This window comes from Phalacrocorax aristotelis, chromosome 1 (genome assembly GCF_949628215.1).
Source record: "Phalacrocorax aristotelis chromosome 1, bGulAri2.1, whole genome shotgun sequence".
In the NCBI taxonomy this organism is placed as follows: domain Eukaryota; kingdom Metazoa; phylum Chordata; class Aves; order Suliformes; family Phalacrocoracidae; genus Phalacrocorax; species Phalacrocorax aristotelis.
In genome coordinates, this window is record NC_134276.1 from 60,865,312 (window position 1) to 60,887,806 (window position 22,495).

A 22,495-nucleotide genomic window follows, 5' to 3' on the forward strand; every position below is an offset into this window, starting at 1 on the left:
TGACAGCCGTGCATTAACAGATAAAACAGGGAACTAACCAAAGTAAAGCAGAAACCTCAAATCCTTTAATTTCTGTAGCCTAATTCAAACATTTTTGAGGAAACTAAAGGTTTATTAATATATGCATAATAAGAAGAGAAATCTTTTCTATTAAAAATGCTTAAAATAGACCTCAAGATCACACAGAAATATGTTACTTAAATATGCCATTATCAATAAAATAAACAAAATACAGATGTTCTCTGCTAAATAGAAGATTAAAAATCAACTGTTTCCAGAGTAAGAATAGGTTTGCTTAATTATAATTTGTAGCTGAAGTTATCAAATGTATATTAGCCCATTGAATGAAAATATGTGGCAGTATCATAGGAAAACAGTAGCAAAGCAGCGACTCACATGGCCTTTCAAAAGCACTTTCGTTTGGAATATTTTTGAAAACTGCTACTGTTGCAGTCCCTACACTGGCAGAAATTCTTTTAAAATCATTGGAACTCTTGCTGGTATAGGGACTGTAGGATCTTTAGCCCTAATTCAGCAAGGTACTTCAGCATGTGTTTTAAGCAGGACTTTGATAGTTAGACATACACATATTTGCTTTGCTGAATCAGGGCCTATATGATCAGATTTTTTCAGGAATTTTTGTTTCCATCTCTCTTTTTTTGTTGTTATTTACTTGAAGAGAAGAAATTTATGTTAAATATATAACTTTTATAAAAATATTTTAAATATAATTTTACCACTTTTATAAAATTGCCAGAAGACAACCATTGGCCTAAATACCTCACCCCTGAGGTCCATCGGCACTTACGCCTTCCCCTTGAGAGGTAATACATTTAGGCCAACGTCCTGCACGAGTTGTGCTGGTGGTCATTAGGCTTCAAATGGACAGAACCCTCCTCCTTTTGACAAAACACATTCAGAAACCCTCCAAAGGCATTAATACTGTGTCTGCGCATACACACTCGAGCGATGCAATCTGCAGGTGCGATTAAGACATTCCCCTGGGGCAGTCACTTACTAGAATTACTGCTGTCATCCTTGGTTCCATCGAGACTTCCATCGGGGTGCATTTGCAAGTAGTAGCCTTGCCTGCAATATAACCTGGTCACTATACCCTTGAGCTGGGGATCTGAAAGACAAACATATTTTGTCACTAGCCTCAAAACTTTTTCCAAGAGTTATCCCTGCTTCTCTCACTGTAGGAGGAAGTTTGGTGAAGAAGCATTGCTGTCTTAAAAGTACTACAACAGGATGGGTCCTGATGGTGATGAAGAAAAATCTCACCGCAGAGTATTATTAGGCCAGTTGCGTGTCCTGTTCTCTGCCTCCAACATCCTTCATTATAATTAACAAGGTAAAACACAGAACAAAAGAACAACCCAAACCCCCATAGTCAAAAGACTTAAACCAGATTAAGCCCTACAAAAAATTTTAGACTTCAGCAACAAGTATAGAGCCTTACAGAAACTAACAAAACATTTAAAAAACCCTACTCATTTCATATGCATTAGTGACTTCCTATACTTCACATAAGTTTTAAGGTGACTTGGAGGAAAAGGTCTGTTTCCTTTCACTCTCTACCAAAAGTGATAAACTTAGCTGGTGAAATACTGTGTAACAGTCCCATCTGAAGAGTTCCCAAAATATTTTATGAGTCTAGAAGTGGATACAATTCACCTGCTGTCTGCCACCTCCCAGGGAATAACATTCACAGTCAGGGCAAGCCATAACCCTCCTGCAATGGAGGAACAAAACTGAAAAAGCTCTTAGTAAGCTAAAAGTATATGGGAAATTCAGGTAGCTGAACAGGTAAGCTAACCTGTTTAATACTCCGCATTTATGAAAATTGCCAAGAATTGGGCAGGAGTTGCCAAGCCACAACTTTATGATTCATCTCAAGGGTGGTGCCTTTCCAAATCATAAAATAAGCTGCTGCAGAACTGGTTCAGTGCTGAGGAAGATGACATCGCATCTTAAAAAAATCAACAGCACTACCTCTGTGTGATATTGGTATTAATATTGTCAAACATAAACTATTAGCCTCAACTCCAGGCAGCCAGTAGACAAACTTGTGGGGACATTGCCATTAAAAGCATCTATGTTGTATCATGCTTATCTACGCAATAATGAACTAAAATCATAAAGACTTTGAGACAGATATGTAATAAAATGAACAGGTGAACTTCTAAGTGAGACAGAAATGATTTCCGTGCAACCCTGTGGCCAGAACATAAAATCCTCCTTCAGTTTGTGTGTAATTGCCCTCACAATCAATCATGCTGGTTTACTTACAGTTTCCTATGGGGAGGTGAAAGTAAACACTAATAAACAAAACTGCCTCTGAGTGGAATGCTCTGAAGTTTCCTATAGAGACTCAGTTCCATGAAATTATTATGAAAATGTTTTTTCTTGAACATCCAAATTACAAAGTCATATTGAACAATGAACCCATCTAAATTAAAATTGTAAGATTAAACTGTAAATATCATAAAACCTGTTTCTATAAATATTAACACTGTAAGACTTTTGAGGCATGGTAATAAATAATATAAACATTGGATGATCAACACGTGAGCACATTACAACTTTTTTTTCTTTTAACTGCAAATTTTGCTTCCCGTGAATTTTTTACATTAGCAAAAATTTCCTGTCTTCGTATAAGAATACTCAGAAACAAATATTTTTTAAATTTATAAACAGACTACATTGTATTTTCTTTGAATGTACTGTCTCAATCAACTTCATCAGGCAACTCAAAATTATTTTCATACTGTAAAAACGAAAGGTGAGTTCCTCTTACACAGGCACTATTCCTATCAGCGTATGCTTTCAATGTGCACTTCCAAATTGACTATTTTAAACATCCTTGCTTTACACATATTAATATGGCATCTTAAACAACTAAAGAAAAATATTCTGAAAATATTATTACACCTAGAGCTTTAAAAAGTATTTACAGGAAAAATATCAGTATTTTGAAAAACAGTTTCTACACCCAAAGAATCATGAATGAGTGATTCTTTATTATCACCTCTAGCTCAAAGAAGTATCACAGGAAGGCGAAGTACAGCCAACTCACTAGTACCAGCTGTTTACATCTACTGCTTCAAAGGAAAAATGTGAAACTCAGAAGTGACTTTCAAAGTTCTTCTTTATACTCATTCTATTCATTTTTCTAAATTCACAAATAAAATCTACTTTCTTGCAAGAAATTGCACAATTATTTTTTCTCTGTTTTCACCAAAAGCATTATTTAAAGTTAACCTTGCTTTACCAGCTATCCAAAATTATATCTGAATGAAAATAATTTGGTGGATAGCTATGCACTTCAGCTAGCATTTCAGGCTGTGTGTGATGAGACAGGGTATGAATCCCCCATTCATCTGTCCACCCAAGTCCAAACACAGCAAAACAATAGCTATTGTATCATGAGACCAGAGGACCCTAGTCATGTGTTACATCCCATTTGTATACAGTTTTAATGGTTTCATTTGTCAGAGAACTGAGCAAAACTGTCCCAAAACATGGCTCTTTCACTTGAATGTTTCATTGAAGACTGGAATTTTACTACTAATACTGTGATACTAATTAATATTTTCACTGTGCAAAGTAGATCTCTGTAGAATAGTAAATGGGGAAAAAATAAAAGTCTCTTTTTTTTCCCACAAAACATAGCAACTGAAACTTTCTTTTTACTTTTTCCTGTGGATTATCATAACCTTTTTCACCCACCCTCCTAAGAACATCTCCTCTACCCTAGAGTTCCTACCTGTCCTTAGCAAGATTCAAACTTCTATTCCTCAGAAGTAATCATGCATTTTTTTACTAGTTCTTGATCACAGTTGATATATCACACAGCACTTCGTAACTGCAAATGAAAGTAAATAATAACTAAATGCTTTAGCTGAACAGTGCTCAAAAAAACTGGGGCAACTGGACAAAAAGGTGTGGTATTTCTTTGACCTTAGCCAAAGAGCAACCCAGATTTAGTGGATGGAGTTGTATGAAATGACTCATTGATCTCAATGCAAGTCATAAGTAAAAGTCAAAAAGACTACTCTATACAGCCTCAAGGTAAATATCTCCAAGATGAAGCGGACAGTCCTGCTGGGCAAGGAATTCACCTTTTATCATTGCAGAAAGATAATTGACTTTTTCAGGTCCTTTTTGGGACACCTGGGCAGGAAGCAGAGAAGAGAAATCCGCTAGTCACTGTATTTCTATAGCACTTTATCTACCTGTTGTCACTTAATAATATTACAGGAACAGTCTCAGCTTCAAACGCTTTACAAACGAGTTTCTCAAATCCTTCTTGACCACAATTTTTTTTTACTGGCTGCTAGAAAGCAGGAGCAACCAGCAGTGGCTCAGGAGCACCAGCAGAAGACTGATGCTGCCTGTCCGCAGGTGCAGTTACACCAGCAGTTACTCCTACCCTTTACACCCAACACATGCCTTTTACTTTCCACATGAAAGAGAAAGGGAATAGCAAGAGAATACAGCAAAATAATAAAACATAAACAAACAGGATGGGAGTAGATGACCTCACCAAAGAGTTCCCAGCTCTAATGATTTTATTATAGATATTTGCTACTATTTCTCTTAAAGTCCTAGACACCACAGCAAGGTGATTATGTGAAAAATACTATTTAAACATAATTAGTTTAATTAATTAAACATAATTAATTTTAAACACCTTGACTTCAGGGGAAAAAAGCCCCAGACCAGCAAATTTCACCATGTATCAAAATCAATGGATAGTTCAACATCTCTGAATGATTTTTATTGTTCTTGTTTTGCACCTTGACTTCTGATGTTGAACAGGTCAGCATGACAAGCCTGCAATGCCCCACCATGGAAAGAATTATTTGGACTTGTAGTTATTAGAGGTTGTCACTAAACAGCAGCTATTTGCAGCCCACTTTTCTTTTTTTCCTTGTCAGTGGCGACGGCAGGATGCATGATTGCAGTTAGCATGCACACTCTGCCAGTAGCTTTTCTGATGTCTTCAACAAAGGCAGAGTTTAATTAAGATGTCTTCTCTTCTCCCTCGAATAGTGGCTACAAAAACAGCTTTCGCATTAACTCATGACAGGCTGAGTGCTTTAGAACAATTGTGACACTTTATGTTTCGAATTAAGAATATTTTCTGTTCACAGACAGAATGGTTTTAGCATCTCCTTCCCCACCCTCAGGGGCTGCCAGGACAGACCTCTTTAGAAATTCTATAGGTTTAAAACAAATACGGGACAAACTCGTTAAATACAGGTGTTAAGGATTTAACCTTTGTGTTCAGAGACAGATGAATTGACAATGCTAAAAGAACAATGGTGATTATGCCCATTGTGTTTTAACACCATGAAAAATGAATCCCTTAGCATCCACCAGAGTTTTAATTTGTAGTTTTTACCATAGGAGGGCTTTTTTTGCCTGTCATTATTTACTTACTCCCTCTTTTGAGTAAAGGTACTAAATAAAAGCCAGTTTGGGCTGACGAGCAAATGCTTAATGGTGGGTTAGTCTCATATCACATTCTTACGGAGAATAAACTGCACTATGCAGTCAATCACCAGTCTGTCACAAAATGAGTTGCTCAGCGAGTCGAATGAAAGCCAGTATTTAGAGGTACATTCTGCTCAGACAGCATAGCATCAGGCTCACATTAGTAACTGGTAGCTCCAGGTCCTTCACGTTTTCCTTGCCCTTTATTCTTTGCATTTTCCTCCTGCAGTTTTTACTTTATGATATTTCAGTACTAAAAATACCATTCATGCTGGTCCAGAGTAAATCAGGTGTCTTTTTTTTTCGAGATTTCTGGTGCTCCAATAGTCACCATGACTTGACTGTCATTTCTTGCTTGCTGATATTACGATCAGCATTTGTTAAGAGTCTTCTTCCTTATCTATTGAACTTTAATTGAAATAACAAAATTATTTATAATCTGATTTAGGATTAAAAAAAGTCATACTCCCAAAAAGCTGCAACCCCCAGATTTCTCGTGAAGTTGGGAAGCAAAGTACCCACCCAAAGCACAGTGTCTCACCCACTCCAGACCTGTCTCCCAGTTAGTTCGTAAGGCCTGGGATGTGTAAACGGCCACTTTTTCTGACTTCTCACACAAGATCATCCTGACAATAGTGTTTTGTGGAGCTTTGGACTGGGATTCTTGCAGTATAATAATTAACTACCCACCACAACAGGTGGGATTAAAGCCCATCCACCAGACTACTGTTCAAGGAACCCTGCAGCCCTTCGCTGACTTCTGCACAGAAACCTCCTGATGCCTCAGATTAATGTCTGGATGCTATTCAAAACTTTAAACATGTGGCAGTACTACTCAGCATTTTAGAAACAATTACCACTAGGCAATTCAGCTCCAGAAGGAGGGACCAAATCCCATGTAAAATTACATTTTTCTTTTTGGATTCTAATTTCAGTGATTTCAGTTGCTGCTGTAATGCTTTTCCCAGTTTCTAAAAGTTGTCTTCCTCTCAAGCATACTGTTTATATTTAATTGCAACAGGTACAGTTGGTACAGAAGATCATATTACACTCCTTTTGCCTTGTTTTTGGCAAGTTTTGCATCATCATTGCAGCAGATAAAACTGCAAGAACCTTTGATATGCATGTTACACAGTCACAAACACAAGCTTCCTGAAGCAAATAGCCAGTGGGGAATTCGAAATGCAGAATTTTGTACTTCGTTTAAAGAGGATAAAATCCTAAATAGGCACCTAGCACTGTAATGTTCCTTCATCGTTAAACTCTTCAACTGTTCTTATGATACAGCTCTTGCATTCAAAAACTTTACAAACTCCTAACTTTATTATTTTGACTGTCCTGTCACCTGGTCTCTCAATGTTTCAAAGTTTTTGACCATGTTGCTTTTACTTTCTCTCATTGTTAATAGGAAGTGATAAAATATGGCCATTTATATGCTAGTACACTCTGATTTTAATAATAATGTTTTCAATATCTCATAATACACAGAAGAAAACTAAAATTTAATTAAAAACTTTAAAGCAAAATACTTTTAAAAGAAAGTTTTGCTCTATTCAGGACAGAGGGGAGAAGGATATAATGTGAACTCAGAAAAGCAATAGCTTCCATTATTCCCTGTTCCCGTAAGTAATAATAGTACTTATTCTGGAACGCGGTGGCTTTGTGAGCCTATTTCTCTGTGCTCACTTATTTTTCTGTCCTCACGATGATTACAGGGCACTCAACTTCAGTGTTTATTTTTAACTCTACTTTTTGTCTGTTCATGCCTCACATCACAAGCTCGTCTCCCGCAGAACCTCGCTTTGAGAGCACATTTAAGAGAGACAGAGAGTCCTCCTACGTTCCTGCGCTGTCATTGTCATTGGCACTTCCACAGCATTTATGAAATTTCTTGGTAAACTATGAAAGCAGGTTGGAGTTCTGAAAAATGGTTGCTTTTCTTGAAAGCACAGCATCATACCCTTTGTGATGGTGTCCTTCCCTTTGTACTGCAAATGTTTTTATGTTATCTGCAAAATGTGCTCCCTTCCATCTGTGTGCACTGACAACTTGTCTCTAGGTCTTACAATACATTTGTTTAAAAAGACATAAAATCCCAGCAAAATGAGGACTGCTAAATGCAAGTTGCATTTTAGTCCTCTTCATGAACAAGTAATATTACTGGAGACATAGGACTCCAAAGATATGTGGCCAGGTTGAAAGTAAAATTGATTGAGAAATGGACAATCCCATTGTGAAAGGGAAATAAATGCATTTCCATTTTTGTTATTAGTGAGGAACATTCTTTATTGTTTCTGTATAAAGCAAGATTACAGAGGTCCCATCAGACAAACTGAAGTTTTCACTGTTAATATGATAAAATACCTTATTTTTTTTGAAAAATATTTATTTGTGTAGGAAAGCATGACTGCACTGGCATTAATTCATATGGAAGCTCTACAAAAGAATTTTTAATATCATTATACATGCAGTATCATTAATAATTATTTAACATTCTTTATAACAATCCATTGCTCTTTCACAAAGGGTTGCTTTCTTCAGTTTAATCTCCAAAATCTCTAACAGCAACAGAAAAGAAAGGAAGGCAATATGACCAAAAAAGTATAATTGAGGATCTACTGCTTTTTTTTTTTTAACAAATGATATACCCAAGAAACGTCATGAGTTATAGGAAGCGGATTATTAAGAACTACTTGAACCAGAAAATAGCAAGTCATACTAAATATTTTAGTTGTTCTTTCATTTGTCCACTGTAACTACGTGTTACTCTGGAATACTATTTAATCAGGGACCTGCTGAAGAAATAACAGACATTTTCCTATGCTTTATTCTACCATATGCACAAGCACTTGTATATTTTATTTGCAAGAATGCAGTGAGATGGAGAGACAGAAGCAATGCATGGCTGCTTTGGTTTTATGAGATCACGTTTTTCCCAAATCCTCCCTGTGAGAAAGATGAGTCCTGTTCAGCCTACAGACTGCAGGGCCTCGTAATCTGAGGTATTAAATGCAATTCAAAAATCTTAAGAGAAGCAGCTTGGAAAACTGATCTTCAGCCAGTGTGACAAGAAAATAATCCCCTATACTTGAAGAACACAGTCTGTACCATTTCTAATTCAGAATTACAGCCTCATTTCTATCATTGGTACGACAAAGCCGTGCCTCTACTGGAGGTGCTCTCTGCTTATTTTTTGCATTTGAGTTTAACTTGGGCCACAACTTCAAGGGTTTTTTTGCCTTCTCCCAATTTCTGATATCCAAGAAAACTTGGAATACACAGAAAGAAAACAAACTCTTACGAAGTTATGTGACCCCAGGAGCTGGGCTTTAAGGAAATCAGTAGATTTTGACACTGACAATACAGGACAGATCACAGAAAACCGTGACAGGCAGTCACTCAACAAAATCTTTTTGAGTGATCTCAGCACAAACAGCTTGGCTTCTCTGGAACTGTTCTTGCTTTGAGAATGACTCTAGCAATGAAAAAAAGGCTATAAGTGGCAGCCTCCTTTTATGCCACCTAATGCTCCTAGAGGGAAAAAAAAAAAAAGGACAAAAATCCCCAAACATCAAATGTTTATCCCACCTAGATTACTCTGGCTCTCTTGGAAAGGCTATTTGGTCCAGATATTTAATTACTAACCAGAAACTAAGCAGAATTATACTCATAGTGGCTATGAGAAAATGAGCAGAAACAGTTCAGGTCAACTTGATTATTGACTACTAAGGAATAAATCTTCCAATTCTGAGTCTTTTGATGATATGGTAGAGACACAGTCTGCAGAGACTACATCAGTCTCTCACTGGCACCATGAACTAAATCTACTCTTCACTTACAAAAACCTGAAAGCATTCTGTAAGGTCTCACAAGATTGCAAATGTCTGCCAGATTTTGAGGGAGCTCAAAGTTGGTTCATGCTTTGATGGAGACCTGCCCCAAAACACCTCAAAAACACTAAAAGGGATTTAAATCCCTAAGTCTAAATTTTATTAGAACACAAACCAGAACAAATAGCTTTTAAATATGTAATCTGAAAGTAAATAAAAGTAAGCAGGATTTTTAGAAGAAATCTCCCACCCTATGTAGTGCATTTTTGTAGTGACTTTATGATGCATTTTTTCATCCTGCTTTGCTTCCTGTCCCGCTCTCTCACCATGAAGAACTGGCTATACATCTACCACCTGTATTTTTTTTAATCTGTTCAGGTGACGTGCTCTCCTTGCCCTGTTTCTCACATCCTGTCTTTCACTCCCTCCCTGTGGTACTCTTCAGTCCAGCATCATTTCGCAGTTGTGCATTGCTGACCATGCTGAGCAGTCAAGAGAACATAAGAAGTCAGCCCTCCTCCCTGCTGCCCAATCACATATTAACTTTAATAACAAAAGATATTTGTAAACTTGTAAGCAAATAAAACAAATATGCCATCAGTCAAATATATCCTCCTTCACAAATATATAGAAACACTCAGATCCTCTTTACACTAACTATGCACTTAACAGAAGATACAAACTCCACTTTGTAGCTACCAGAAAATAATACATAGTTTATAATTTCTGGTTGTATACACAGAAGTCTATCAGCACATTGAGCCAAAGCCGCCAGCAACTTCATCAGCGATCACATGCATTTTGCAGAGTAGTGAGTCAGACTGAAGATCCATTGCAGTTCCAAATGTGTATTTTCTCCCAAGACGTCTAACACAAAACTGTGGGGGAACCAACACAAAAACAAACCCCAAACCAATACATATTCCTCAAGTCTGCTGAGCCAACAACACTTCCACAATGACGACTCCTCCCTTCGCTGTCTGCTTGGCCAAAACCAGTTACACCACCGTCATTCCTTGTCAAGTCTGGGATCATCTCTTAATTTATTACAGATGCCCAATTGTGTGTGTGAAGATACTAAATGAGGTAAATTCCAGACCTGCCGCTGGTGCCTTCCAATGACATAACAAGTGACAGTCATCTGACCAGGTATGGACATCTGCCCCTGAGCTAGTGATTTTGAACTCTTTCAAGAAGGAGTGGGGAGAAACAGGCAGTTCTAGGTATGATTTCCCTCATTCTGAAGGACGGGTCAAAAATACACTGAAGGAATTACACCCAAGAGAGCTTACTTATCCACCCAAAACATCTATCATGTGCTCTTCAGGCCTGTTCTCCGCCTGGAGACACTAATGCTTCCAACCCTTTGGACAAGCCTTTCCTCCTCAGGACTCAACTCCAGCACCTGTCAGACTATCCTGTTTGGACTAGACTTATGGTCTGACCCAGCCAGCCACTCATTCACTCTTACGTTGTGTTAGGAGACCCACCTATGCTATAAAAATGCAGCCATATGGGCACAACTAAATTTAAACTGGTTTGCTAAGCATCCTCAACTATCAGCTGCTGACTTTTCTCACACCAGGGTTTCCACTCCAGCCTTTACTTTGAAGCTTGTCCTGAAAACTGCTTTACAGAACATACACATTCAACTAGCATGTTTTAAACAGAAATCAAGAGCAATGCTGTTCTCCAGATCTGTTGCTTGTAATGCAATACAAGATACTGCAGTATCTTGCTAGCCCCAGTGAAGGCTGAGGCTCTACCATGCGAGCCAGCACTCAGAAGAGCCAACAGGTATGCTCCTAAAGAACAAATTACAACCTTATCTGCGTATTAATATTAAACTCTTTTTAAATCTCTTATGTTTCCTGCACATTTATTATACTGACAACTTAAATGTTATTTGAAGCTGAAAGATTAGATATTGAAAAGCAGGAAATTTGTCCCCAGGATTTCCACAGCAACATTTTTGCCCATGCCTGGCAACGCTGCAGTGACAGCACTGCTATTAGTCCATATCACTGAGTAGCTGCAACAAATGGCACAAATTTTACTCTGCAGTAATGTCCTAACAACAGCCTTCAACTGAATGTTTCCCTCATCTTTCTTTAGTGTCACAACCCAGGGCCTGAGCTTTCCAAGGCCAGGACAAGGCCGGCAGCTCAGGGCTGGCCACGCAGCCCTGTGCCCGCAGTGCAGGCCTTGGCCTGGCAGATCCCCCCCAGCTGTGGGCTGGTCGGCAGGCTGGAACACTAACTTCAAAATCCTGCCTTGATTCAGCATAGTGTAAAAAAATCGGTGCCTGTACCCTTTTCCATTTCTAAACCTTATGTGCTCTTAACTCGGGCCGCCTGATGCACAGTCCAAGAACTGCTCCTCTGTACTGTAACCATAGGTATTGTGCTTCATGTGTAATACTGCAGATTACTATCATACTGCAGGTTACTATCATAACACATCTCCAGTGCATATTTACATATATTTCAAAACTAACATAGCACAGCATGAAATACCTAACACTTTTACTTTTTGCCAGGGCATAAATTCAAGCGTCTTCAGCTCCTAAGCGCAGCCAGGAGAAGGGAGAAAAAAAAAAAAAAACAACAAAAAACACAAACCACCAAACAGAAAGGAAAAAGGATATTGATAATTCAGAAAACTGTCCAAAATTAATCTACTCCCTTTTCAACCAAGATCACATTATAGCGGAAGTCCTTGCTTATTTTTCAGAGGCCTTTGATGTAGTTCTCTATTTCTACACTCAAATACAGCAGAAATCTCCAACATAAATCTTGTTCAGATTTGAAACACAAGCCAAACTCCCCTTCCTACACACAGAGGAGGGGCAGGTATGGGCCTTGATTATGCTTTGTTAGGTTCTTCACTAAAATCTGTGTCAATGCCTCCATCAAGTGGATGACACTTGATTTTTCTAAGAAATTTTTTTGAGCTGTATGCAAAGTGTGGGTTTACCAGAGAAGGAAGAGGAGGAAAAGGAAAAGGGAAAGGGAAGGTAAAAGCTCCTGTCACCCCAACTAATGCACTGTCAGCTGTGCGCTGCCACAAAACTCACCCGCTATGTTTTTTAGTGCGTATTTTGTGGACAAACCAGAAATCTGCAGCTTTATAATCAAGTGTCACTTCAGCTGTTTCTAGGGAACATAACAAGATAGCACAGGATGTGCAAAACATTGGCAAGCAGCTGAGCAACAACTTTGCTTTCAGTACAAGGCCTGACGATGCCAGGCCATTGCCTACCTAAGATAACCATGCCACTGTATTGTCAAAGCAACAGAGGGGGTTTTCAGCAGGTGCTTCCTTACTGTAACAGTAAGTAGAGAAGTAGTGGCAACTCACTTTACTGAGAAGGACTGACACACATGGCTTAGAAACTATTTATGTCATATGACTTCAGGTTTCTAAGATGAGCGCCCTGACTCACACTCTGAAGGGTCAGAAACTACTCAGCGTGCCCAATGCTGAAGACAGACAGCTGAAGTTGCATGATGTGAATAAAGGAACCACAGTGTCACCCCAGATGTTTGCAACTGGAAAAGAACTTGGATCTGAGTCTGCAAAGCACCAGCAACTGCCTGGAAGTAGGATAAATGGCCTTTGTTTTCAGAACGAGGATCAACAAGATTTTTTGTAGTTTACCGAAATAAAAGAAAAAGAAACCTTGAAATAAAAAGCAAAAATGAATGGATTAAAAGTTTTTCTGTTCTCCTCTAACAGGCCAATACGAGCAATGGGATACTACTGGCAGCTGTCAAAATATTGGGTCACACCAAAACAAGCAAAATCAGTAACTCAGAGTTTAAATTTTCCATTTCCTGACAAGATAAATACTTAATTCAGTCAAAGAGTAAATATTTAATTTCAAAGATGAGTGCACTTTTATAATATTAAAATTAAATTGACTGACAACTTGAAATAAAGACTTGCTTCAAAACTGGAATAAAAGAAGAGTAATAATAATTTTTAAATGTCTACCTGAAAATAAAAGGCTTATTCCAGATTGCTTCCAGGTTCACCCCTTTTCCTCCAGCAAAGAGCAGCATGGTTAAACTAACATGTCTGTGAAGGCTCTTTTGTTACTTTGAGTTCTGCATTTTAGAATCAACAAGTTTGCAAAGAAAAGTACCTTTAAAAAAAGCCCTGTCCTACCAAATATCCCATCTAAAGTAAAGAGGCACACAAATCCTTTCTACCTGAGGTAACGGGATCAATTTTGTGGCTTCTGGTCTCACCAGAGTAGTTCTGATATATGTGAAAGAACCCAAAACCTAGAGACCTCATCATAGATATATGGCCTATTTGGAAACACAGAGACACTGAGGCAGCAGAGTATTACTACCAGATTCAAATTCTCATACGAGCAGAATCTACACCCTTCCTGTTAGGAAAGTGTCATGCACTCAGAGAGGACAGGCGTCCGCTACTGAATTTCCCTGGCTGCTTCCTGAAATCTCCAGATGTCCGGCTCTAATGCAAATAAAACTATAGTTTTTAATTTCTGCCCAAATTGCATCACAAGTTGCCTCTCTATTTCTAGTTTGCATTTTTTAATTTTAGAACATAGTTAGTTTTGAATATTTTGACATAAATATTTTAAAGGCCATACAGTTATTAATTAAAATTATTATTCAAGGTCAAAGTAAAGACAGGCTACTGTGGTATATACAAGACTTTGTGTGTCCTGTTGATTACAACATTTTGTAGACTCTGATGAATATAATGTTATGCCGGGACTTTACCAGTGTGAGGAAAGTGAGGATGGCCCCGTGGGCAAAGCCCAGAAGTCTCAGTCAGGAGGGGAGTGTGGGTCAGGCTCCACTTCGGAGGGGACCAGGCTGGTCCAGAGCACTGGGGCAAAGTCACAATAAAAAAAAACATGCTGCCAGGAGATTTCCAGGCAGAATCTAAACAGAGGAGGTCAGCATCACCTTCACTTTACAGGCAACAAAACAGAAGCACAAAGAGGACAGATGCTTTGTCCAAAGCAGCAATAAAAACGAGGTTTTCTTCATCCTAGTCCAGGAAGTAGATGCCCCTACCAGACTATACAAAAGGACTTAATATGACTGGAAAAGACACAATTAACAACTGGATAGACAGAATCTGCTGTTTACAAGCATGTCAGGGGCCAATTACTACCCTGAGTTTTACATTAAATTGAATGTGTTTATTTGTGTAAGACAGTATTAATCCCACTGTTGTGGCAAATGGAAGGATTTTAATAGAGGAATTTAAAGTGGGCAAATGAAGGCAAGGGAAAATGGCTTGCCACTGTTAATAAAATAAATAGATGTCAGCGCAAATAGACATCACTTATTAGGAGCCTTCTATCCGTGTAGCAGAATGACGGCTTATAAAATCTTTCCGCAGGACTTTAATATCTAGTGACGAATGCAACTGGAAGGGAAAAAAAAACCAAAACCCTTGTCAACAGTTTCCAAATAATTCAGAATAAAATAATCTGCTTTAAAATTATATTTTGGACAATTCATGCTAACTACTGGATATGTCTTGTTCAGAATAAATAATTTCTCACTGGAACTGCCTCCTTTGAAAAGCCACAAAGAGTTTTAATGGTAGTGTTTGTACACTGTAAATAGCTCTAAGACTTTTCTTAAGCTCCTGAGATTTTTAAAGTTGAGTAAACTGGAAATTAGTATGAAGATTACCTTACACAGTGTTGGGACACCAGCAAAAATCTAAAATGTTCAAGTTCTCAAAACCTCCTAAATAACTAAACATTAGTAAATGCTTCGGGTTTCTTCCACAGAATGTCTGTACTCCAGTCATGTTAAAAGAGGATAAATGTTAGTGATGGAAGCTAAAATTAAGATAATCAGAATTTTTTTGACCAATACAAATGGAAGGGAGATTACTGCAGGTAAATGTTGGGGAATTTTAGGCTTCAAAATCTACTTATTCTACCATAAAACACTCCTCCTTCTTTAGAAATCCAGCTTCTCCTGTGAGAGAAGAATCCAGTTTTCTTCTCAGCTCTGATGAGAGCTGGAGGCTCTGGGAAGCTGAGCTGCAACTGCAGTGCAAGGGAAGGCTCCCAAAGGTTCAGGCTCACAGCTCCGCCAGGCAGCCTGCAGCCTGTCCAGGCGCTGGAGACTGGGAGGCTTTCAAAAAGCTTTTGGGACCCACAGTGTTATTGTGGGGCTCAGCTCTCCTTAGGCCTGCCAGGCAGCATCTCAGGAACCTTCTGGTTCCTTCCTGGCACCTTCTAGTAGCCTACTTGGACGGCTGGACTTGATGATCCTAGAGGTCTTTTCCAACTTTAATGATTCTATGATTCTACCTCTAGAGTAGACTCTATGACTAGAGCCATTAAGACTTCTAGAGCGTGCATCTGATACAGACCTCCTAGGCTCCCTTCACAGCTAGCAGAGCCATCTATTTCAGGATGCCATGAATTACACCCTAGAAGTAAATATTTTTCATTAACTGCATGACAGCCAAAATATGAACCTATAAGTTGCTCAGGCTTTGGTACATAACAAGAATTTGCATTCAGTCAGGTGAATCTCATCCCAAGAGTCAGGAGAAGCTCCATGGCCACCAGCTCATTGGTTGGAAAACATACTTTGGTTTTCCTGGAACTTCACTGGAATCAAAATATCCCAGAAGAATATTCTGATTCAATGGTAAATAACCACAACAAATAATCAATGACGTAACAGATGATTGCAATGAAACTTCTCTGAGAAATGTTGAGTCATGTGAACCCAGTCAATACCAAAACCCTCCTGAAATACCATCCTGAAGGCAGAACTTTTTCAAAGCTGGCCTTAACAAGACATTACTTCCTACTAGGGGGAACTGGGAAATGTGCTCAGTAACTCTGTTTCTCTCCAAAGAACTTAGGATGGCTACCTTAAAGTCAGAAGTTTATGAAAGCACATGGTAATAGTTAAATCTTCCCTGAAAGACACACCTGAAGGGGAACAGACTCTCTGCTTTTGTGACACTCACCTGCAGCGTTCCAGAAGAGAAATTACTTCCCTGTCCGACTCGATATCTGTCTTATGCAGTCCCTTGAAGAAACAAGTTTATGAGATCCTTCAACAGCAACAAGCAGATTGCATAAAGACCTAGCTCCCTATCATAGTGTGCAGGTAACACCAGTGTACAGGTGCCACAGGTATTCAGCTAGTCCAGCTGATGTCCAAAACCAGCATGTGGATGTGGGAAAATACATAAAGCAAACCTCAAGGGGATGAAGTTTATGCCTTCGTTCAGCAGAAAATGGTTCTAAGACACAGAAGGGATCCTTTTTGTTTTGATTAGCTGCCTAGAAATATTCAAAACCAGCGGGCGAAATACAGATTCTCCTGTGCTCTGCAGTAATCCTCTTTTCACCACATCAATGAAGAATGAGCTTCCAGCTCTGCAGCTGTCCTACAACTACCAGCACTCCACACCACCAAATGCTCTCTGATAATGTCCTGGCATTGGTAACAAACATCAGTCACCTCTTATCCTACTACAGTAATGTATTTTGAAAAAGTTTTCCAGCTAGAATTAGGCAGAAAATAACGTTCCCTTCATGAAATGCTTTTTCAGGACAAAGCCCAGAACAGAGCTTTCTTCAAGAAAGGTTAAAAAGACGGGAAAAACAATACCAGAGTTACTCACACAGGAATAACTAGCAGCCTGGCAATCAGCACCCACCGGAGATTCAGGTTAAAGGCTTTTTGTCCGAACCAAAGTGAGCAGGAACTCAGACTTGAAACATCCTCATGATAGGAGAGTGCTCGAGCCACTGAGCTGCTTGTTACATCCTGGGGCTTAACACAAAAAAGGCTCCAGCCTCAAGACACTTTTCCAACAGAAATTTTAACAAAACTACCCTGTTCTGATGGAAGCTTGGCATTTGGCCAAACCTGACAGAACAGTAAAACAGCTTCAGGTAAAATCAAAATATCAGCCCAACAAACTCTACCAGAACGTCAGAAAAAATGTAGCTCATCTGTCTAGGAAGAAGGATTACTGCAGACACGTGACAACTTCACTTTACTTGCTCACCATAAAACACTTGGTTAATTCTTTTCTCCTTCCCCTGATGATAATATACAGTCCTAAAGAACTGCTTCACTTTTTTTTTTTTTAAATAAAAGCAATTATAGTTACAAGTATAAAGAACAAAGCAAACTGCAATTGAGCATAGCACAACAGCAGGTCACTTGAACAAGTCACATAATAAATTACCCAGGTCTTCTAAAGAGTCTTGTAGGGCAGAGTTTCACCACTGCTACAAAAGCAATAGACAGTCTCAAATTTAGCACACACACGCATGTGTGCACCGTTCCGCCCTCTCCAGCAAAGGTGAAGCCTACTTACTGCTGTCATCACTCCTATGTCATTATGCAAAAACACAAAGTGGCACAAACCCTCACAAAATTTACGTTCAGTAGAGATGCTAGAAATAAATCTTAGGTAAACGAAGCTATTTAATTTGTTAAAACATTTTGCTAAACCATGTACCATACTTATCTCTGCTTCCTTATAATGATGACTGGAACTTTCTAACTTACACAGCTCTTGGTGTTAAACCTAACATGTTGCTGAGCCTCCATATCTGAAGTTTAGCATGTTTACTTACATTTGATAATGCAGCTCCTCTAAGAATATAAGTTATAAGAGCAATGCAATATACTGAAATCTGTCTGCATGCCAAACACGGCTTATTTCAGTAAGCATCCAGTAAAAGTTCCATCAATAGAATGATTTTAGTTATATTTTAAATCAAGTCTAATTCTTTACGAGACAGATAGTAACAATAACAAAAAACCTGTTTTTTTTTTTAAAAGCTTCCATTCAAACTAAACCTCCCAACATTTATTTCTAACAGGCCATAGCAGTTTAATGAATCCATAGGTATCTCTCCTTCTGTTCAAAGTGAATGTGAACTTAAAGGCAGATGCATTTTTGATTCTACTTAAAGGTGTAGAAAGGCAAGTATTTGCAGAGATGGTTTTATCCTTCGGAAAAACAACACTACCTCTGTCCTTACTTGCAGCAGAAAATATTTCTATTTTTTCAAAACTGTGGCATAAGTAACTTTGTATCTGCAAGATTACTTGGAAAGATATATTTTTAATAACCTTCTTTCCTCTAAAAATTCCTAAAATTAGTACTAAGGTCATCCTGATTTCTCAAATAGAAGAATACAAACATTCTCATTAATATTATTTTTCTCCTTCAAATCCCATCAGTAGAAACAACATAACCTTCCCTTTAAAATATATGAATTACAGGGAATATATAATGCAGCGTACAGGTTTCACTGTCCCTCACTACATCTTGTGTAGCTTGCGTGGCTCTATCCATCTTATCTCAGTTTCCCTTCCCTTGCAGTACCTGAATGTTTGGGTTTTGGCCAGGGTGAAGTTAATTTTCTTCACAGTAGCTAGTGTGGGTCTGTGTTTTGGATTTGTGATTAAAACAGTGTTGATAATACAAAGATGTTTTCGTTATTGCTGAGCAGTGCTTACACACAGTCAAGGCCTTTTCTGCTTCTCACCCCACCCCACCAGCGAGCAGGCTGGGGGTGCACAAGGAGCTGGGAGGGGACACACAGCTGCGACAGCTGCCAACTGACCAAAGGGGTATTCCATACTGTATGGCATCATGCTCAGCAATAAAAAGCTGGGGGAATAAGAAGGAAGGGACATTCGGAGTGATGCATTTGTCTTCCCCAATAACCTTTATGCATGATGTAGCCCTGCTCTCCTGGAGATGACTGAACACCTCCCTGCCCATGGGAAGCAGCGAACGAATTTCTTGTTTTGCTTTGCTTGTGTGCACGGCTTTTGCTTTACCTGTTACACTGTCTTTATCTCAAGCCATGAGCTTTCTCACTTTTGCTCTTCCGATTCTCTCCCCCATCCCACCGAGAGGGAGTGAGCGAGTGGCTGGGTGGGGCTTGGTTGCTGGCTGGCATTAAACCACAACACTGATCTTCATGCATCTACTAAGGAATATCAGGAATGAAATGCTGCATACTTTCATTGTCAGTCAGGAGTGTTTGGAAAGAAGAAATCAGGGACAAAACAAGTGTGGAATGTGCGATGAAAAGAAGGCGGCAATCCATTAGAGGTGATTAGGGGATTTTATACAATGCCATATATCTTACCTTATGTAAGATTCCACTAAGCTCACTGTATACTGCTTAGGCAAACTAAACCAAAAATCAGCAGCATGGACCATATTAAGGATATATTAGCAATTTTTACCAGTTCATTCCTCACCGGTCCCTTTCAGCAGTAGTGTAGAAAGAGGTCAGGTGCAGGTATAAAGGACAGGTTCATAGATGCCCTGAGCATTAGCAGCTCTGAAATTTGCATAGTTAAAACTAGACCATTAAAACCTACAAATGTAAACAAGGCCAGAGGGACATCAGAATCGTCAACAGTTAATGCACAGAAATGTGCTTTTTTTGCACAGTGCTAAATGCACTTTCTCCTTATCAAAAGTCTGTTCGCGTCTCTGCTACTGCCAGGGCTACTTCTAATGTGCTGTAATGGCTGTTCTCACAGCCTTGCTCGCTAGTTCCAGTAGAGAACTCAAAATGAGGAGCAAGTTCTGCAGCTTCATGTGCTAAAATTAAAATCTCAGTCTTGAAAGATGTATGTAACTTCTGTACCTACAAAAATGAGTGAAATTTATTAAAAGTCTCTCATTTCGTTTACCAAAACCTGTACAAAAGTTTGTTATGGTCACCAGCAGGTTCCAAACTTGCAGTCCCAAAATCAACTGGCTATATTTTGTTTTCCCTTTAGAGAACTGAAACTAATTCCAACTATCTCTCTACTTTAGTAGCAGAAAGATATAAGAAGAATAAATGTAGTGAAATACACTGGGGATACAGGGATAGACCTGAAAATCAGAGTTATTTTGCTGCATATCTATATTGTTCATCTTTAAATGCGTCTCCATCGGTAGCAAAGCCTGACTTTGCTGCCAGCTCCACTCCACTGACCGAAATTACATAATTGCTGTCAGGTAACTGGTTGTCACAAAGCAACTGATATTCCCCTTGGTTGTGTTTTAATTCATGGAACTGCAGGATCATGCCAGATAAGAGGCATTACAGAACTAATAAAATAAAACCTAAAGCCTGAATAATTAATGTTACAGTACTTTCTGAATAACTCTTGTATACCTACCATGTTTTTTTGGACAGAACAAAATATGTATAGCTCATCTGTTTGAGTTTTTCCCCCCACCCTCAGGTAATCAGGTGTCTTACCAATATGGCTATACAGTACTGCCCAGTCAGGATGTGTCTGTCAAAACAGGCTTTAACTGGAAACGTTGTACTGACAAAACAGAAAATACAGCACGCTTTGCAGTGGAAAAACTCCACAAACCTAAATGTCGGTTTGTTTTCCCAGACGACAGTACAGTCATTTTTTGAACAGCTTTGTTTAATAAGTTGTTGGTATTACTACTACTCTGATTTCCAAGCTGAAGCTTTTAAGCAGCCAGAGCAGTTTCCAATGCGCTGCTATGTCCTTCTGTTAAAAGCTGTTTATGAAGCAGACCACAAACCACTTCTGTTCTATTTTTGGGTTTTGAGTGGTCTCAAGGTGTGGGCCTAAGGCAGCATGCCTTCCTGCGGTCTAAGCTTTGTCACAAGACAAGCTGTGACAAGGATAACTTTGGCCATGCCTACATCAGAGAGTCATATCCTTCTCCTCAAGAGTCCTGGTGCTTGTGGAAGCACCACCACCACTGTACACACTTGCCACAGGAGTCACGTAAATATCGGGGCAACCTTAACATCTAATATGATAACTGATCTATATGTGTTATGTATCTATAGCTGCATCCTGTTGCTAGGATAGTCAAAACAACTTCTTCCCTCCCTTCTACTATTTCTTCTAATTTAATCTGCAGATACATTGTTACCCAAACGGCATATAAGCACTATGGTATCTGTTTCACTGCTCCCACTGGAGCAAGAGATGAGATCCAGCACTGGTTGATCTTACTGTAATGACTGAGCAACAGCCTCATGGCTAGCCTTCCTTCAGACTTACATTTGCAATGCAGAAGGGTGGCAGCATAAAATCCCTGTGACTCTGAATGGCAGAACTAAGCAACTGCACATAGGGATGGTTGGAAAACAATCCTGTTTCCTTTCAAAAACACCTCTGCTGAAGTTTACAGGCAAAGATGGTGACAAAGGACTTGCAGAGCTATAGAAATTCATATTTCTCCTTCCCCTGTGGGAATGCAAATAGAAAAAATTCTATCCTGCTCCAAATATAGTCTGAATGACCCCAATAAAGAAAATCTATTCAGTCTCCTCATCTCCTCCTGAAAGAGGAGCTTAGGTACCAGTAAATAAATAGACAAACTAATAAAGAATTAGCTCACTGATCAACTGCCACACAGTTGTTTAAAAAACACTGATCCAGTGCCTCCCTACAAAGAGAAGAATAAACATAACTAGCGCCACACACCCAAAATGTGGAAAGCCCAATTTCATCCGGTATGCAGAAAGACCAAGGTCCAATTAATCATGACAATGTTCTCTCAAAGCTCAACAAGGGACACAAGAAAAGAAAAAACCCAACTTGTATTTCAGTAGTTGCCCTCTGAAGACACTTTTCTGTTTGCATGGCACTAGACAGTACAATTCATAACTGTGTCATTTTCATGTTACTTTAAAAAAAAAAGATTAAAATTCAACCCGATAACCAAATGGAGGCATTCAGGATGCACCAAGCTGTCAACATACTAGAGCCACTGTGCGAGACATTGCTGATACTATGGCAGAACTGAGGAAACATTTTTTCACCACCTACACAGCTATGACATATCCCTAAAAAAGAACTAAGCATGCCACAATCTATTGGAATCAGGATGAAAGTTGTGCCAGTAGTCCTCTGGTGTCACATCTGAACTGCTTTGGAAAATAAACAGCATACACCCAAATTGTCCCTGAGTACCAGCACATATCTATCTGGAAATCAACCGGAACTAACACTATCATACATATAAACTATTACACAATCAAAAACCAGCTGCGCCTCATATAAATAAATAAAATAAAAATAAATAGCAAATAGTTAAAGACTCTTTCTATGTCATGTCTTGTTTGTAGTAGTCTCTGTCATCCTTGATATGGT

General features: G+C 38.9%; 1 protein-coding gene across 4 annotated transcripts in view; it reads right to left on the reverse strand.

Annotated features, from left to right (window-relative positions):
• The window catches only part of FGF14 (fibroblast growth factor 14), a 411,526-nt gene that overhangs the window by 109,928 nt on the left and 279,103 nt on the right, over positions 1–22,495 (reverse strand). For 3 of the 4 annotated variants that reach the window (XM_075090202.1, XM_075090213.1, XM_075090219.1), the window contains one exon: positions 1,019–1,129. The exons of the other annotated variant lie outside the window; for it this stretch is intronic. In XM_075090202.1, the coding sequence (XP_074946303.1) occupies positions 1,019–1,129 (111 nt within the window). The remainder of the gene's footprint in view (positions 1–1,018; positions 1,130–22,495) is intronic. 4 annotated transcript variants of the gene reach the window in all.